The following is a 19419-nucleotide window of genomic DNA, read 5'->3' on the forward strand; positions in this document are numbered from 1 at the left end:
TTTTTTTTTTGGTCTGTGTGTGTGTGTGTGTGTAAAGGAAGAGCGCCAATTGAAAAAGGAAGATGAAATCTTTACCAACCAGTCTATAAGAGCCAAATAGTTTACCTCATCAACATCCATATCAATTTCAAGCCATTTTAAAGCTCTAACAATTAAGTCTAACTTGATTTGGTGAGCTTTATTCTGATCTTTCTGCTTCTGGATGATATAGCTGTATGACCATTAATACAGTGATTTTAATACCTAAATACAATTAGACAGAAACAATAAAAAGAAAAGTATGACACTTACATCTTCTTTAGTAACCTCTGGTAAACTTGGAGCTCTAGCTTTTCCAGGACAAGATAAACACCAGACCTTAAGAACCTGGTAACGGGAGGAGTACTATTAGGATATGCAAATATAATGCCTCACATGTAATAAGGAAAAGTAAACATACGGGTCTTCATGCTCCTGCAGAGCACGTCGAAGAAGTTGTAGATCCCCCCTTCTAAGAGCAAGCACAATGTTGTTGTACTGTAAAAACAATATAAAAGAAAAAAATGAGAGTCAGATTACAAAGCATGAAACTATTGTTTTCTACATCTACTCGTCATAAAGTCAACAATCACGCCTTCTGATTCATAAGAAGTGCACCTCCTTGCATTTAAACACTAGAAAGCTACATGGTATTTCCCATGATAGACATCATTTTATCGAACAGAACTCCTGTTTTGTCATCATCTAGAGACAACGAAAGATCTACCAAGCTCAACTAAATAAACTGGTTCACTAACTCCTCTTAGTAGAAGTACTTTGAATACATTGATCTTCTACATTGGACAAACTTTTCAGAATTTTCCCTCTTCTGATGAAGTGAGAACCTTCGTTTTTTTTGGGTAAGTTTTAGAACACAGTTAAAAGTTACCAGTTTCAAAAAAAAAGTTTTAGAACACAGTTTTCAAAAATTCCATAAAAAAGAAAGAAAGAAAGAAAGAAAGGAGGAGGTTGAGGGTGCAATGAACTTCACATATGGGATGGATCTGATGAAGTAGTACCTTTAGAACACAGTTTCCAAAAAATTCATAAAAAGAAATAAAGAAAGAGAAAGGAGGTTAAGGGTGCAATGAACTTCACATATGGACCAAGCTTCTTTTAAAAATAAGTTGAATAGGGCAAATGAATAACTTGTTTTAATAGAAGAAAGTAGAGCAGTGTTGAGGTCTTTCTGAACCAGAAACAGAGTTGATGTAAGTTAATTACAGTAGAATATCAACAATTCTTTAACTTTCGAGGAAAGAACTCCAAGTAAAAGATCATGGCATGGAGTACATTTTTTCACGTCAAAGAACGAAGGAATAAACGAAGCAAGAGCATAAACACTAAAGACGATAGACGATTATGACAATAAAGAATAGACAAAAAGCAAAAAAAACAATTTCTATTGGCCAACTAGTTGGTACCTTACACTACAGACACTTGCTTCCTAGAAACCATTCAACTAAGAGTATCAATTTTGTTGATGCGATCTGAGTGTAACATGTTTTCCATGGGAAATGAAATCACAATCTTGCTCGGCTTAATGTAGTCACAGGAACTTATAGGATCGAATACCAACATATATTCTCAATTAATCTTGAACAGCACTTAATACATATATCTTGGCAGTTCATGTTTTAGTACAGAGTACCTAGACCTGACTAGATAGGTCTTAACAGCTAGCAAAATGCCTAATCCCATAGTAGTTGACTAATAGGCTAATCCGAGCTATTAAAAGAGAGTAGCAGTTTTTCCGTTGATATAAGTAAATGGTATTTCTTACTTATCCAAAATAATCTTAATATTTCAAGCTGAATGAATTAGAAGACATGCAATACCTCAGTCAAATTGTACTTCTCCAAAAGTGAAGTTTTAGGTAAGATGCCGATTGAGAGCTTCACAGGTATCAGATATTTTAGAATCATCCTGTAAAAAATGCATAAAAGATGAACCAAATGCTGTCAGTAAAAGTGTCTAGTTTGGTGCTTGAAATAGAAAACTGACTCCTTGAATTTATATTCAGCATTTATTGCAGAAAATTGATACTTGTCGCAGGAAATTCATTCTAATATTCTTTATAACTACTACTATTTCCTTTCATGAGTGAAACATTATAATCCTGAAACATAGCAGGAACCTATACAGACCTTATATTTCTTACTTTCCGAGGATTGCAATGGCTTAGAGCGTATGATAGCTTATGATCAGCAGCGGAAAAATTTTCATTGTAGACCTCCAACCGCCCAGTATAATACATGTAAGTAACCTTATCCCTAAGAGGAAATTCCTCAAAATCGAAAACGCGGGCAGTTTCAATGCTTCTTGTAACACTTTTACACAAGTGAACTGTTCCGAGCTTGAAGTATATTTTGAACAGCTGGCAAGTCACATATAAAGCTCCAACACGTTTCGATCCTTTTCCAGCAAGGACTCCAAATACTTTCATGAGAAATGAGCCAGCACCTTTCAGCTTTTCAGGTGTTTTCCCATTAGAAGCCAACTCTCTATCTGCCTATACACTCAAAAACATACATCGGTTACCTTCAATAAACCTTCTCATTTTCTAAAACTAACAAGAGTAGCTCTTACCCTTTCAGCTAGAATTCTAGTTTCATAGGCGATGACGTAAAGTGCTTCCAACGCCCAAGCGGATTCCCAGTTGCGGAACTCCTGAGTAAATGCACTGCAATCTCCACAAATCAATGTTTGCCCCTGTGAAGGGAGACAAGGGGTAGAGGGAAAAGAAAGAAAAAGGAGAGAAGTGAAGTTTAACTCACTTGGCAGCTTTTTCAAAAGCCTGGTAAGATTCAACCAAGTTTCTGAGTCGATAACTTTGTAAAGCACGAAATAGAGGGAGTAGAATATCTGCATACTGAGAGTATCTATCAGCTTGTCTGATTACTCTGCTAGCATCCTGTTTTAGACACGCGATACACCAAAATAACCACAAAATTAAAGATCAAATTTTATAACGGGGGTTTTGCTATCTACAAGAAGCATTCATTCACATGCCAGATTGCATCTCAAAAAATATGCAACTATGTTATTAGTGACCATTGCCTCACATAAAAGAGACATAAGAAACCCAATGCGAAATTTAAATTTACCGTACTAGGAAATATCAGTTGCAAAAGTAATACAATGCACACCGAAACTTCATCCTTAGAATCCGAATTACCGAGAAAAAGGAATCATCAATCTGATTCAAAGCCCTAAGTTCTAAAGGAAAACATAAAGCTATTTAGTTCATGCGAAATAAAAAGACTTTAGTACACTCATGAATTCAATATCTAAAGTGAACCCACAGTCAAAACGGACTTTTGAGCTATGCCTAGGTGTTCTTTAGCTATTGAATGCGCAAAAGACAATTTTTTAAAACAAATCTCGAAAGATTGAATAAAATTTAAAGGGCATAAAAAGCGAAATAACAGCGCGCGCGCGAGAGAGAGAGAGAGAGATGGAAGTGACCTGGAAAGTGATGAGGGCATCGGAGACAGCAACGAGGAAAGAAGGGTTAGAAGAGAGAGAGAAGATAAGGGAGAGGGACTTGGCGTCTTGGGACGAAACGGCGTCGGAGAAGCGGTTTAAGAAGTCAGTGATTCTTCTATGAGCTTCCCCCATACTTATATATGCCATTGTTGTCCTTCTCCTTCTTCTTCAGCTATCTGATTCCAATTCCGGTGATCGTTTAAGCTTTTGGTTATGCTCGGGAATGGCCGCGGGAGCAGACACCAAAAGGGGACTCAATTTCTCTGAAGGAGAATGAGGCTGGAACGACGCCGTTTATATTGTCGCACCTTGACATTAGTCTTTTAATTTTTTCGACAGATTTTTAAATATTTAGAACGGAAAAGTTTCAAATATGTCCCTGTGCTCTGGAAAATAGTTTAAATATACCCTTCGTAATACTATCCGGTTATATAAGACCCTACCGTTATACTATTATAAATCAAATATTCCCTTATTTTTAACGGAGTGCCACGTGGCTTCACCAGATCAAATTGACCCATCCCTTTCTTTTTTTACCCGGTTCACTTGCAAAAAATACTACCCGACCAAAGTCTATCCCCATTGCTTCTCTCTCCTCTTTTCCTCCTCTCTTCTCCTCACCACACTATAATGACCATCGCCGGAATCTCCACCGGCGAACTCGCCGTAGATCATGGAGAACCTTTAAATTTGTCACCTCACACCTTCTTTTCGCTTTCTCTACCTATATACACATTTATAAACGGATCTGGAGAAATACATAAAAGAGACCGGAGATCTGAAAGTTTTGGGTCTGGATTTTATTGGATCTGACCGGAAATATATTTTTCCGGCAAGTCATTTGCTCTCCTTTTTCGTATTTTCCTTTTATTTTACGGATCTGGAAGAGAGACAAAATAGATAGCTGAAACCCCGACCTCGGTGTTTGGTCAGAATCTTGCCGAAGAATTTCTGGCGACCTTTGCGCACATGTTCCCTCTGACCGCTGCTTTATTGTCTAACGCCTTTGTAGCACCGTCTCACGCGACTTTTATTGTCTGTCTGATGGTTACTTCATTTTTCAGAACCAAAATTTTGGTTTGTGGTATCGAATTAGTCTAACTAGTTTTGTGATTAGATTTTAATTTGGAAATATGCCAGAATCTTGATATCCAGACTTATTAAATTGCTGGAGAAATTGCAATTTTTTATTATTGCCACGGTCTCATTGACATTGTTGGTATTGCTTCATCGGGTTTTACTAACCTTGTATGTTCTGTTTTGATGCTACTATATAATCCATTTTTTACAGTTCCGGCAAACCTCCGATGATATATGCAAAATCCTTTATTTCTTGTTTGTTACTAACAAGTAAGCTTTGGGTCGGGTAGTATTTTTTGCAAGTGAACCGGGCAAAAAAAAGAAAGGGACGGGTCAATTTGATCTCTGTTAAAAATAAGGGTATATTTGTTTTATGGTATAACGGTAGGGTTTTATATAACCAGATAGTATAACGAAGTGCATATTTAAACTATTCTCGATAGTACAGGGACATATTTGACCCTTTTCCGTATTTAGAAATTACCTACAGAGTATTATGAAGTATGAACTTTATTTTTTGTAGTTAAAATCAATGTTTTAAAAGGTGGGGGCGTGAGGCGAGGCGTAAGCCCTGAGACATGGGGCGTAAGTCCCACGAATCTTTAAATTTTACTGATTTCAAGAATTTTAAGATAGTATAAAATAAAAAAGATCGGAAGAGCACANTACATTAAAATCATAAAATATAACAAATAATATATTTAAAATATTATTATATTATAATTCAACTATGAGTAATACAAAAAGTATGACATATATCACAATATGCAAATAGCTTCAACGTCATTGCAACTCAAACATCAAAAGTAATGTATTCGATACAAAATCTTATATGTATCTCTTAAAAAGTAATGAATCTTGAAAGAATTTCGATATTATAATTTGATATTTTTCTTAAATACTCCTTTTCTTTAATATGCTTTCTATTTGAAAGAGAATTTATATAAAAATATAATTCAATAATTTAAATATTATTCTCTCGCATCATTTATTTTTAAGTATTAACAATTTAATAAAGTGACACATAATTCACCATACAATACCATGATAACTAATTATTGGTAAATAGTTACTAGTTAATACTGAGCTATTAAATTAATAAGTATTGTATCTCGTAAACGTGGAAAAAAAATATTTAAAAAAATAATTATAAAAAAATTACGAACTATTATATAGTAAAGGCATAACAAAAGTTAATAAATAAATACTTTTTAAATAAAAGATTTATTTAAAATTAACTATCATAGCAGTCTTAATGGATAACGTGCAATAATTTTTATTTTAATTATGACATAAAATACTCTCAACTTAACGATTTATGATTAAGAAAAAAGTAATTTTGAATAGTCAACGATTTATTAAGAAAAATTGAGGATTTACAAGGTTAATTGCATACAATTGCATAAAGTTCTATTAGGCAAGCCCAGTACGCTGGGCGTTGGATGTGTTCGGGGCGTAAGCCCCGATGGTCGATGGGTAAGTCTCATGGAACTAAGCACCACACATAAGCACAGGGGCGTTTTACGAGTGCTCCGCCCTGAAGTGAGCCCCGAATGAGTCCCAATTTGTGCCTTTTAAAACAGAAGTTAAAATGTATAAATGTTGTAAATAATCTCATTAGTATTGTCGAGTAACTCCTACATATGCAACGCCTATAACCCTCATAATAATGATATTATGCATTAATAAATAAGCATATTAGAGTTCCCTATTGTAACTTATGATGTTCAAAGCCTATAATTGGACCACGTATAGAATTTCATGTACACATATTTGATTGAAAAATCATCCCCTCTCTTGTCTCAATCTCCTATTGTTATTATCTCGTTTTCATTATATATTTTTTCCCACAAGTCTCCATTTGTATTCATAAATTTTTATTTTGTCTAACTTCTTATCAAAATGTAGGAGTAGCACACATACAAGTTAATTGAGAGAAAGTTTGCTTGAAATGATTTTTCCATGCTTGATCGGACCTTAATGATGTATTGAACTAAAGGTGTGGAAACACAATACTAAAATTAAATGATAAGAAATTTTCTCAAAAGTCATACAATATCTATGAATTTATACAGATTTGACGAAAAATATAATAGAAGTAAAAAATTCATACATGCAATACCAACTAGTTTATAAGTATGACAATATGCTTGTAGAGTTACAATAGATCCAACGTTTGTTAAGAGTCTTTTAGTTTGACTAAAAATGTGTATACCGGTAAAAGTTATAGAATATTTTTAGTGCCGAGATCTCAAATTATTGAATTTTTCTAATAATGTGAATCCAAATGAATATTAAGGGTTATGCTAATTTCAACTAACATGAATTTAATGAATAATTTATTGTTATGTATATCGCGTTAATCTTACAGCTCGTTTGGATGGTTGTTACCTATTGTATTGTACCGTATTATTACTTTAAATACAATGTTTGTTTTGATTGTTACTTAAATTTTGTTGTATCGTATCGTTAAATACATCGTTACGTAACGACGAAAAGTGTGACTTTATGGAACGACCGATTTGGTGTGGTGGCGTTGTTTACTTGCTTATTCTTTTATTTTGTTCTTCCTTATTATTAAATAATTATTTTTTATTATTTAGCCTACCTTTTTATATAATTTATCTACTTTGTATCCATTTTTTTTAAGTAATGTCGCAAGTTTTTTCTTCTTCATATTGTTAGTGCGTGACATCATGAAACGACGGCAAACGATACAATCTATCCAAATATTTTATCAAACAATACAATACAGTACAGTACAATACAATACGATACATTGTGAAACGACACGTAATAATTCAAACAAGGTGTTAATAGTCAAACACACTTTTTCTCACTGAGACGTAGTAGTAATATTGTGGTATCCACATAGGAAATTCCCCAATTATTGTGCAGAAATTACTTTCTTTGATCTTAAGCACCAAACTGATCTTCCGTAGTCTTGACGAAAGTCCAGCATCTGACTTGCTAATTAATTCTGCTACCTTTTGAGTCTGACGCCTCCCTTTCAACTAATAAATCCATTTCACTTCCTTCACACTCCATTTCTCATCTGCCATAACAAGAACTGTTGAATACACAGCAGACGAACGTAGTTCCGAACCTCGTCGTTCGATCTCAGGTAACTGATATATCCTTTTGAAATCCAGCTACACCCTTTTCAATTCTTGTTTTTGTTTGCAATTTTCTAAGCTCAAGATTGTATCTTTTTCTATGTGGGATGATGAATTCTGATTCAATGTCCCGTATAGCATCTTGCAACAACAAGCCAATGGCAGTACCCACAAAAGAGGAAGAAGAAGACCCACCAATTTCCACTTCTTTGCTTTCTTTTGACACAGATGCTTCATGCCCATCTACTTCTCCTAAACCCCCTTTGACTAATGTAATTTTTACTGCTCTAATTCTCGTTACTTGTATAGCTCTCTCTGCAGCTATTGCCTTTGGTTTCCTCTTCTTTTCCTCCTCTTATTCACATCCCTCTCAACCCATTTCTGATGTTGTATCACGGCCACTCAAGAAACTCAAACGCCCAGTTGTTCTATTGATTTCCTCAGATGGGTTTCGCTTTGGATATCAGTACAAAACAGATGTGCCAAATATCAATAGATTGATTAGGAATGGGACAGAAGCCGAATTGGGTTTAATTCCTGTGTTCCCAACTTTGACTTTTCCTAATCATTACGCCATTGTTACTGGTTTATACCCTGCTTATCATGGTATTATAAATAATTTCTTTCTTGATCCCAATACTGGAGAGGCTTTCAGTATGGGGAGTCATGATCCCAAGTGGTGGCTCGGCGAGCCGCTTTGGGAGACTGTGGTCAATCATGGTCTTAAGGCTGCCACTTATTTCTGGCCTGGCTCCGAGGTGATTAAAGGAGGTTGGACTTGTCCTGAATCTCTATGTATGAGGTATAATGGTTCTGTGTCATTTGAGGAAAGAGTTGATACTGTTCTGAACTACTTTGACTTGCCAACTGATGAAATTCCTTCATTCATGACACTCTATTTTGAAGATCCTGATCATCAGGGTCACAAGGTTGGGCCAGATGATCCTCAAATCACTGAAGCCATTGCAAGAGTTGATGGTATGATTGGGAGGTTGATCCGAGGTTTAGAAGAAAAAGGGGTTTTTGAGGATGTGAACATTATAATGGTTGGCGATCATGGTATGGTTGGTACTTGTGATAAAAAGTTAATCTTTTTGGAGGATTTGGCTCCCTGGATTGAAATTCCAAAGGATTGGATACAATCATATAGTCCATTGCTTTCCATTCGTCCGCCACCAAGTTACTCCGCTAAGGATGTGGTTACCAAGATGAATGAGGGTTTAAAGTCGGGGAAGGTTCAGAATGGTCAGTATTTGAAAGTCTATCTGAAGGAGGAGCTGCCTGCCCGGCTGCATTATTCTGCAAGCGATCGGATACCACCCATCATTGGGTTGATTGATGAATCATTTAAGGTCGAGCAGAAGAGCTCAAAAAGGAAAGAGTGTGGTGGATCTCATGGGTATGACAATGCATTCTTCTCAATGAGGACCATTTTCATTGCCCATGGTCCTCAGTTTGCCAGGGGCAGTAAAGTGCCATCTTTTGAGAACGTTCAGATTTACAACCTGGTCACCACAATCCTTAATATACAAGGAGCATCCAATAATGGGACAGCATCATTTCCGAAGACGATTCTTTTACCCAGCCACTGAGACATTTTTGACAAAGCTAATTAGGGATGGATTCTTCATGCTACAAGGTGAGAGAATATCATGTGATTTTTGTATGCTTCACTTAGCAATTAGAGAAAAAAAAATTGTTATAGTTGATTTAAGGTGATGCACCTTTGTACCTCGTGGCATGACTTCACTTTTATTGGCTTCTGGAATTAGTCTATTAGGTGCTGCAGCTTTTATTTTTATAGCTGGCCTATTTTTAACTTACTAGATTGTGGCTGTTGTGTAGATAGAGAATGAATCGATAAAAGAATGTCCTTCGATATATTTGTTAAACATATTCATATTCTATCTTTTTTCTAAATGAAAAGTTATCAGTATCCATATTCTATCTTTTACTCCATATGTTTGGTATGTATTTTGTTATCTATCATCTCGTTTCCTTTGTGGATTTTTGGCATTTCTTTTTTTGGTTTTGGGGTGGGTGGGTGGGTGGGAACACTCTAGAATGAGAAAGATTTCTTTCTCCTTTATTCATATGATGTTCCATCCATTGTTTTTTTGATTGATGAGTTGATAAAATTGAAACCGCAAATGATGGAAGCAGCAACGTTCATAACTAGATAAACTTTAAACATTTTCTTTGGGACTTAGAGTGAAATGGACTCATCTAAATTCGTTCTGCGAAAAATCGTCACATATCTGTTTGCCATGTGTGATTGGTACTAGGAACTTTGACTTCATAGTCCGTGCTCTTGATCATAGGTTAGGTTTACATTTAGCTTGTGCTGCCATTTTTGTTGTTCCTACTACTATTACAAGAGGATGCTGGAGCATGTTTCCTAGTGTCGCATTGTCAAGGCAATAGTCTTGGACGGTGATTGTTGTGATTAACACATTCTTATTTTCATGAAAGTGTCTTTATTTCTCTGTACTTGCTGTTGAATCCCGTTTTCATGGTTATCCTTCCCCGTGGCACTCTTTAGAGAAATTTGTAATGTTATACCTGGTCTCAAAGATGTTGTTTCTATACGCATTTCCAAACCAAAATAGCCTGCTTTTAGTGGATAACTATTTTTACTTCACTTTGTTTTTCTTCTTTCTAGAGAGAAGAAGTTTCTTTGGCAAGATGGACCTTTCAAGTGTTTGTCGACTCATAGAATTCAATAGTTATTGCACATTTTTCCGCTTAGATGTTTGATAGTGGTTTTCATTTGATTTGGATATGAAAAAATGTTCCTTTATATTTGTAGTGTTTTTCTTCTGTGTCTGTTAATGTTGGACACTGAGTACCTTAATTCTAGTTGGTAATTCTCAGTGAAGCTTTTATATCATATATTAGCAGAAAAATTAAGCAAGTAAGATAGGATTGGAGATTACATTAAGATCTTTTCTTCTTTTCTCCATTGATAGGTCATAATGTCATATGTTGCTTTAAGAAATGAAAGATACCTAATATTGTTATAAACGTCAATGCATTATAATGGTGCAACTGTTTGGCTGTCATGTCTGATAGCTAGTAGATTATGAATAGCATATTAGATTAATGAAGTAAGCCCTCTAAAATACAAATGGAAAACAACAATCTCAAGTGCTTAATTCTTCCTAGCATTATAGGTTGCAATGTCTCTATAATTATGGTGACAAAGACAATTAGACAAGAATCTAAAATAATCTTTCAATCCAACATCTTAAAAAGGGAAATAATTGTAAACCCTCAGGGGTTGGCCTGGTGGCAATAGACTTGAGCCTTGGGGTTTGCTCCCTTTCAAGGTCTCAAGTTCGAAACCCACTGGGTGCAAACAATTTTTGAGGGTCATCCCTGAATTAACCGTGGTGCACTTGCGGGAAACTCCTTGCCGAGGGCCTGTGCACCCCCGGGATTAGTCGGGTCTCTTAGAGACTCGGACACCCGGTGCAAATAAAAAAAAAGAGGGAAATAATTGTAAATTGTATGATTTCTTAAACTAAAATTCAGAGTTCGAATTCTCTTATAAAATTCCTTAGAAAAAATAGCAGCAGCACAATAAAAACACAAAAGTTCTTCCAATCTAATTGGCCTTTTTTCTCTTTCTTTTGTTCTGAAGATAGCTTCCAAGAAAGGCAATAAGAAGCACCAAAGAGTTGAAGTGTTGGTCGAGTAACCAAAGATGGAATAGGCTAATGCATCCAAACACAGCCTTAATAGAAACCAACTATCGAAATATTAAAAAAGAAAAGAAAAGGAAAAAAAGAAATACTATCAAAGTAGATTGCTCTCCTCGTAAAATATGGTTCACAGAAATTCTTCACATGCAATTTGCTTTTATGTTTATGGGGTGTGTGTCAAGCCTTTTCGCAGTAGTTGAACAGTAATACACCATTTTCACATAGTAATGCCAATATCTCCATAGGAACACAGGAAAAAAATCAAATTGCCCTTCAATTCAAAGGCTTTCGTTTTCCATATCGTAGGGTCTGAGTTTCCATTGATATAACTTGGAGCATACACATCCTTGTTTGTGTAGGGAACCAAGATTGCCCAAAAAGAAAGTTTTAAAATGAAGTAAACGAAGATTCGTAGGAAGAAAAAATCGTTCCTACTTCCCTGAATTTGTGTTCTATTCAGAAGTAGTTCATCACCTTACATCAGCTTTTAACAGTCTTTCTTTTTAATTGCTAAGTGAGGCATACAAAAACAGATGATATTCTCTCACATCCGTAATTAGCTTTCTCAAAAATGTCTTAGTGGCTGGGTAAAAGAATCGTCTTTGGAAATGATGTTGTCCCATTGTTGGGTGCTCCTTGTATATTAAGGATTGTGGTAACCAGGTTGTAAATCTGAATGTTCTCAAAAGATGGGACTTTACGGCCCCTGGCAAACTGAGGACCATGTGCAATGAAGATGCTCCTCATTGAGAAGAATGCATTGTCATACCCATGAGATCCACCACACTCTTTCCTTTTTGAGCTCTTCTGCTCGACCTTAAATGATTCATCAATCAACCCAATGATGGGTGGTATTCGGTCGCTAGCTGAATAATGAAGCCGAGCAGGCAGCTCCTCCTTCAGATACACTTTCAAATACTGACCGTTCTCAACCTTTCCTGACTTTAAGCCCTTGTTCATCTTGGTAACCACATCCTTGGCGGAGTAACTTGGTGGTGGACGAATGGAAAACAATGGACTATATGACTGTATCCAATCCTTTGGGATTTCAATCCACTGAGCCAAATCCTCTAAAAAGATTAACTTTTTATCACAAGTGCCAACCATACCATGATCGCCGACCATTATGATGTTCACATCCTCAAAAACCCCTCTTTCCTCTAAACCCCGGATCAACCTCCCAATCATCCTATCGACTCTTGTAATGGCTTCAGTGATCTGTGGATCATCTGGGCCAACCTTGTGACCCTGATGATCAGGGTCTCCGAAATAGAGCGTCATAAACGACGGGATTTCATCACTTGGCAAGTCAAAGTAGTTCAAAACTGTATCAACTCTTTCTTCAAATGGAACAGAACCATTATATATCACACAGAGAGATTGAGGACAAGTCCAACCTCCTTTATTAACCTCAGAGCCAGGCCAGAAATATGTAGCAGCTTTAAGACCGTGATTGACCACAGTTTCCCAAAGCGGCTCACCGAGCCACCACTTGGGATCATAACTCTTCATACTAAAAGCTTCACCAGTATTGGGATCAAGAAAATAATTGTTAACAATACCATGATAAGCAGGGTACAATCCAGTAACAATAGCATAATGATTAGGAAAAGTCAAAGTTGGAAACACAGGTATTAAACCCAATTCAGCTTCTGTCCCATTCTTGATCAGTCTATTGATATTAGGGGTATCTGTTTTGTACTGATATCCAAAGCGAAACCCATCTGAAGAAACCAAGAGAACAACTGGACGTTTGAGTTTCTTGAGTGGCCTAACTGATATATCATCAGAAATGGATAGAGAAGGACGTGAAGAGGAGGAAAAGAAGAGGAAACCAAAGGCAAAGGCTGCAGAGAGAGCTATACAAGTGACAAGAATTAGGGCTGTGAAAATTAGAGTAGTCAAAGGGTGTTTAGAAGGAGTAGACAGGGAAGAAGAATCTGTGTCAAAAGAAAGCAAAGAAGTGGTGGAAATTGGTGGTTCTTCTTCTTCCTCCTCCTTTGTGGGTATTGCCATTGGCTTGTTGTTGCTTGATGCTATGAGGGAGATTGAATCTGAATTCATCATCCCACTAACAAAAAAAGGTACTATCTTTCAGCAAGAATTGAAAGGTGTAGTCGGATTTTTAAAGAGAGAATCAGTTATCTAAGATGGATGATGAGGAGGTTGTTCAATGCGTAAACGCAGTATCTGAAGTGCAAACTGTAGTCACTATATATACCTTGAAATCCGCCGGCGATTGTCGGACTCCGGTCAAGAACCAAAATTTTCTTCTCCTTTGTTTCCGGACCAACTCTGATAGCATCATAATGGTTTTGTTTTTGATTTCTATAAATTGTGTTTCAAATTGAAAACAAAACTTTTTTAATAATTAAATGTCTAAGTTACGTATTTTTCCTTGAGAAAAGGAAAGATAGCTAAGTTTACGTTGATGTAAAGGTCAAAAGAATGAAAAAGCAGTAAGATTTGGAATAGGAAAAGGTCAATGCATTATAATGGTGCAACTGTATGGTTCTCATGTCTGGCAGCTGGTAGGTTAAGATTAGATTATTGTTGGGAAATATAGAAAATCAAGACTACAGTAATTGTTGGAATTTAAAGAGTGAAAAGAGCTGTGACTTTCTTGAGGTTGTGTGGTGAAAGTTTTTTTCTTTTACTAATGTAATTATTGTTACAAAATACAAATCCTCACAGTGTCAAAAGTAATCGAAATTTAACCACTTTTCATGTAAAGATAAATCTGAAAGAAAATACTGTTCAAAATCCGGAAAATACTCCAGCATAATATACTGGAATTCCAGTATAACATACTGGAGTTCCAGCAAAGTGTGCTGGAACTCTAGTATATTATATTGGAACTCTGGAGTTCCAGTATAATATACCGGTTCAGCATAATATGTTGGAACTTCATACACAGGTGCACCGCTCTCCAGTATATTATGCTGGAACTTTCCGTCTTGCAGCAAAATAATGGCTATTTTTGAATGACCAGTCCGAAAACTGGCTAGCCCATGCTATTTTTACGATTTTTTATGGTTCTAGTCCTTATTGGGCTATTCAAACTATAGCTTACCACATTTGGAAAATTGTCAATTTATGGAGCTTCATCGACTTACTTTATCTATGGTAATTGTTTTACATAAATTCTAGCTTGTTTATACCCGTTATTTGAATTTCATCATGTTGAGTTAAAAATCTACATACGACTTTATATAATGTACGGAAAACAAATTATTCTTTTGGTCATATTGGACTAACACAAGCTTAAATAACATAACATGAACAATTAATCAATGATGATTCATATAGCCGATACTGGTCGAGCGTGTGTTAGTTGGACATTTAGTTGCTTGGGTTGTACCATCAAAAAATGCTTTACACGTGAAATAAGAAGAAAACTCTTTTTTCATTTATTTAAGGATACTAAATATGATATATACTAACGAACTTGTCTTATTGTGAAAAGTCCTAATCCAGCATAAGTAACTCTTTGTAATTGTGCTCAAATGAACCCTTGTTGTTTAATGATGCACAATTGCCAAGCCCTTTATGAGATGAACTTATGGTATTTGGCTCCATCATCATATTACTTTTAACTTTATAATCCTACCCCATTCCCATTTTGCGGTTAAGCATATCTACTAATTCTTCCATATACAATTTATTTGTTAATCATGACAAAAAAATTGAGAAATTTATCATTCACAAGAATTTATGCTATAAATAATTTGACAATAATCTATAAGTCGAGAGAGGGGAAACAAAGAGGATCATACGCATGCTTTTTCTTTTTCCAGCGACGAATTTCTAATTGGAGGATGCATGCACTGTTATATTTTTTTTAAATAAACAGGTAGCGGCGGGAATTTTTCTGGTAGCTCGGCTTCTTCCTCTTTTCAGAGTTATACCTTACATAATGTATTTGATCTCGGTTATAGGAATAATAACAGTATTATTAGGAGCTACTTTAGCTCTTGCTCGAAAAGACATTAAGAGAGGTTTAGCCTATTCCACAATGTCTCAATTGGGTTATATGATGTTAGCTCTTGGTATGGGGTCTTATCGAAGCGCTTTATTTCATTTGATTACTCATGCTTATTCCAAAGCATTATTATTTTTAGGATCCGGATCCATTATTCATTCAATGGAAACTATTGTTGGATATTCTCCAGCTAAAAGCCAGAATATGGGTCTTATGGGAGGTTTAAGAAAACATGTACCAATTACCAAAATCACATTTTTATTAGGTACACTTTCTCTTTGTGGTATTCCACCTCTTGCTTGTTTTTGGTCCAAAGATGAAATTCTTAATGATAGTTGGTTGTATTCTCCAATTTTCGCAATAATAGCTTGGGCCACGGCGGGATTAACCGCATTTTATATGTTTCGAATCTATTTACTTACTTTTGAAGGGCATTTAAACGTTCATTTTCAAAATTATGGTGGGAAACAAAAAACCCCCTTCTATTCAATATCTCTATGGGGTAAAAACGGAGTTAAGAAAAACTCTTGTTTATTAACTATGAATAATAATAAAAGTACTTATTTTTTTGCAAAAACTAAATATCCAATTGATAAAAATGGAAGAAAGATGACACGACCTTTTATGACTATTGCTCATTTTGAGCATAAAGCGGTTTATTCCTATCCTTATGAATCGGACAGGAGGGCATCGGTCGGTTCGGTTCGGTTATGAATATTAGCGGTTTACAAATTTGATAAACCGATAATCGAACCGATAAGATATCGGGTTATCAGGTATCGATCTTTATCGGTTCGGTTATCGGTTTACCCGATAAGATAACTCAATCTAGGGTTTTAAGCAAAAAAGAGAAGAATTCACATATAGTATACTACCCATTTATGCATTCTGTCCAGTGGCCACAACTGGAATAGTACTAATTCTTCAACAACAGTTGTCCAAATACATTAATAATAATACAAAGTAGTAGTAATTTCACCTTAAAATTAACGAGTCCAAACATATAGTACTAATAATTCAAATTCAAGTTAACAAGACAACAACTACACAATTCTTAAGGCCTCACCAAAAAATCATTGGATAAATACTTATCAAACTACAGCAATTCCCACAAAATGTTCCAAGGCATTAGCTGCCTCTTCCAATATGATAACAATACTAGTTGATTTAGAATTTTTATTTCACACAATACCTGCACTTCCACAAGCATTGAAGCCCTCAAACAGTCCAAGAAAAACTGGATGTTGTTTGTCAAATGCCTAACTTGAAAAAAGAAACCATAGAGCAATCCCTATACAAAGATGAATTTTGTTATAGAAATTAAAAGCCTAATGTATAAGACTAAATACTTACGCTAGGAGTAACTAGTAAGGTCTATAAAGAATGAAGATTAAGCAACTAAAGAGTGCGGCTGAGAAAGAATAGGAGAGAATGAACTGAAGCCCTAGAATATATATATATATATATATATATATATATATATATATATATATATATATATATATATATATATAGACACACACACACACACACACATACACTTAAGGGTAAAGTCATAATCTTATTAATTCTTATTGGATTATCGGTTAACCCATTAACAAAATTGGAAAACCGAGGCCCGAACCGATAAACCAATAGTGAAAAAATTCTAAACTCCGAATCATTAACCCAATAATCCAATACCAATAACCCAATAAACAACTAACGGTTCGGGTTATTGATTTTACCCGATATATGCCCGGCCCTACATTCAGTCCTACATTTTGAAAAGGAATTAATTGTAAATTGTATGGTTTCTTAAACAAAAGTTCATAGTATCAATTCTCCTTATTAAATTCCTTAAAAACATACCAACATCCCCAATTGTTTTTATTTTTTTTTTATTTTTTTTGAAGAAAGGCAATAATAAGGCACCAAAGAGTTGAATCCTTGGTTGCCGGAAAACTAATTCAAAGTTGTAGTAGGAAACCTTAATTATTTAGAATTTGATTTATTTAATTCATGTCTAAATATGATTTGCAGTTAGAATAAATATAGGAATAGACTTTCTTGTTTCTAGTTGAAATATGTTTCATACTATTATAAATAGAGATGTTGATAGCTTATTTTATGTGTGGAGGAAATAAAGAATTGTAAAGAGATTTCAGACAATTATAATAAAATAGTTTTCCTTCATTGGTCGAGTAACCAAAGTTGGAATAGGCTTTCCCATAGGCTAACGCTTGCATCCAACGCAGTCATAACCTATGTTACTCGGACTCTTCAAAAATATTATTGGGTGCGTGTCGGATCCTCCAAATTTAGTGTATTTTTGGAGGATCCGACACGGGTGCGGCAGCACTTTTGGAGAGTCCGAACAACATAGGCGTAACTTTTTTTTTTGGTTAACAGGGATACTTTATTAACAAAACTAAGTAGCATTACAATGTTCTATCATGGAAGTCCCAATGGGATCGAGTCCATGATTTGTAGAGTTAAAGGAGCTATCAGAAAAAATAGAGGTGCCAATTATAGCACCGATATTCCCAAGACTAGCTAAATTATTACAAGAGCTCTCTGAAATAGTTCTAGTAAAGGAGGACCCCCTTTGATCTGCTAGAAAGTTGGCAGCCACAAAGTGAGGGACGGTATCAAGTTTCACTTGAGTGTTGAAATAGTCAAGCTTGGTACTTTCTGTTGCCAAGAGATGGGCTACTGAATTTGCTTCGCGAACACAATGAATGATGTTCTGAATCTCTAGCTGGAGCATTAACCACCTGCATGACTGAACGATTGAGTTATATGTAGGATGATTACTTTGAATCAGTTGTATTACTTCCACCGAGTCTGTTTCCACCTCTAGCGGCTTCAATTTTCTTTCATGGGCAAGCTGCAGTCCTTGCTTTAAAGCAAGAAGTTCGGTGTAAGTATGATTAAGCACATGAGTATGTTCCTGGAATCCAACAATCCAATCTCCAGTGGAATTTCGGATGATACCACCCAAACCACCAATCTTATCATTGCCTTTATAAGCTCCATCTGTATTCAATTTATAAGCACCTTGCCTTGGCTTATGCCATTTAACCTTTATGCTCTTTTTGTTGGTCGGGCTAGAGTGATTGTAGGTAAGGAGCTTAAATTCTTGTGCACGGGTAATAACTAGGCTTAGAGAGAGATCTTGTTGGTCATTGTTAAAGTTGTTATTGTTTCTATTGATCCACAGGTTCCAAAGTGCAAATGGAAAAAATTCAAGCCAATCTAACATTAAGAGAGGTATTGGGGGTTGAAACTTTTTTACAGTATCAATCCAATGGCCCTCCACCAGCGCGATGCTAGTATTATTGACACCAATTTCATTCCAAAACCTGTTAGCTATGGGGCAAGAAATGAATATATGGGTAATGGTTTCTTTAGCACTCCGACAGATTGGACACGTTCTATCAATGTTGATGCCAATATTATTGAGATAGGTTCTAGTTGGAAGTCTATTATGGTAACAAAGCCATAGAAAAAAGATTGATTTTTTTTGGAGCGCGAAGATGCCAAATCCAGTCAAAGTCATTGACAGACCTTTCATGGTTGTTAATATTAGGCTATATAGATGATATTTACACCTTAATATTACCATACTTTATTGTTGTTTTATAGGCGAATTGATAACAAAATGCTTTAATTGGTGTTCTTATGCTTTGCAGGGAATAATCTAAGTGAGGAAGCACTACGGAGTGTTTTGGAGTCAATAATGTGAAGAAAACGCCCAATCAAGAAGCACCCGAGCATAAAGAAGTAAAAAATGGACTGAGGTGAAATCCACCGTGACCGCGGTTGAACCGCGACAGACAATTACGCGAGGCAGAATGTTCAGCCTTCACCGCGGTCGCACCGCGGTCTTGCCGCGACCGCGGTGAACTGTTCAATTGCCAGAAAAATTGGGGACCAAAGTGTAATTCGGAGAAAACTTGTTCCAAACCCTTATAAACTTTAGAAGCTCGCCCAAGAGAAAAAAAAAGCTTGTTTTTAGACTACTTTGGAGGCAAGAACAAGTGTGAGA

General features: G+C 35.8%; 3 protein-coding genes across 3 annotated transcripts in view; 1 reads left to right on the forward strand and 2 right to left on the reverse strand.

Annotated features, from left to right (window-relative positions):
- The window catches only part of LOC109228495 (enhanced ethylene response protein 5), a 4383-nt gene extending 583 nt beyond the window's left edge, over positions 1–3800 (reverse strand). The window contains exons 1-8 of the mRNA XM_019393604.1: positions 3487–3800; positions 2796–2932; positions 2608–2701; positions 2166–2530; positions 1857–1944; positions 440–516; positions 292–366; positions 106–211 (exon numbers count right to left, since the gene is read on the reverse strand). Of these exons, the coding sequence (XP_019249149.1) occupies positions 106–211; positions 292–366; positions 440–516; positions 1857–1944; positions 2166–2530; positions 2608–2701; positions 2796–2932; positions 3487–3654 (1110 nt within the window). The 5' untranslated portion in view covers positions 3655–3800. The remainder of the gene's footprint in view (positions 1–105; positions 212–291; positions 367–439; positions 517–1856; positions 1945–2165; positions 2531–2607; positions 2702–2795; positions 2933–3486) is intronic.
- LOC109228496 (ectonucleotide pyrophosphatase/phosphodiesterase family member 3-like) lies at positions 7466–9657 on the forward strand. The gene has a single exon (XM_019393605.1). The coding sequence runs from the start codon at positions 7811–7813 to the stop codon at positions 9293–9295; it is 1485 nt and encodes a 494-aa protein (XP_019249150.1). The 5' UTR covers positions 7466–7810; the 3' UTR covers positions 9296–9657.
- Positions 11500–13990, reverse strand: LOC109228497 (ectonucleotide pyrophosphatase/phosphodiesterase family member 1-like). The gene has a single exon (XM_019393606.1). It carries the CDS (start codon positions 13472–13474, stop codon positions 11984–11986), a length of 1491 nt encoding a protein of 496 aa, XP_019249151.1. The 5' UTR covers positions 13475–13990; the 3' UTR covers positions 11500–11983.

The sequence above is a fragment of the Nicotiana attenuata genome, chromosome 7 (assembly GCF_001879085.1).
Source record: "Nicotiana attenuata strain UT chromosome 7, NIATTr2, whole genome shotgun sequence".
In the NCBI taxonomy this organism is placed as follows: Eukaryota; Viridiplantae; Streptophyta; class Magnoliopsida; order Solanales; family Solanaceae; genus Nicotiana; species Nicotiana attenuata.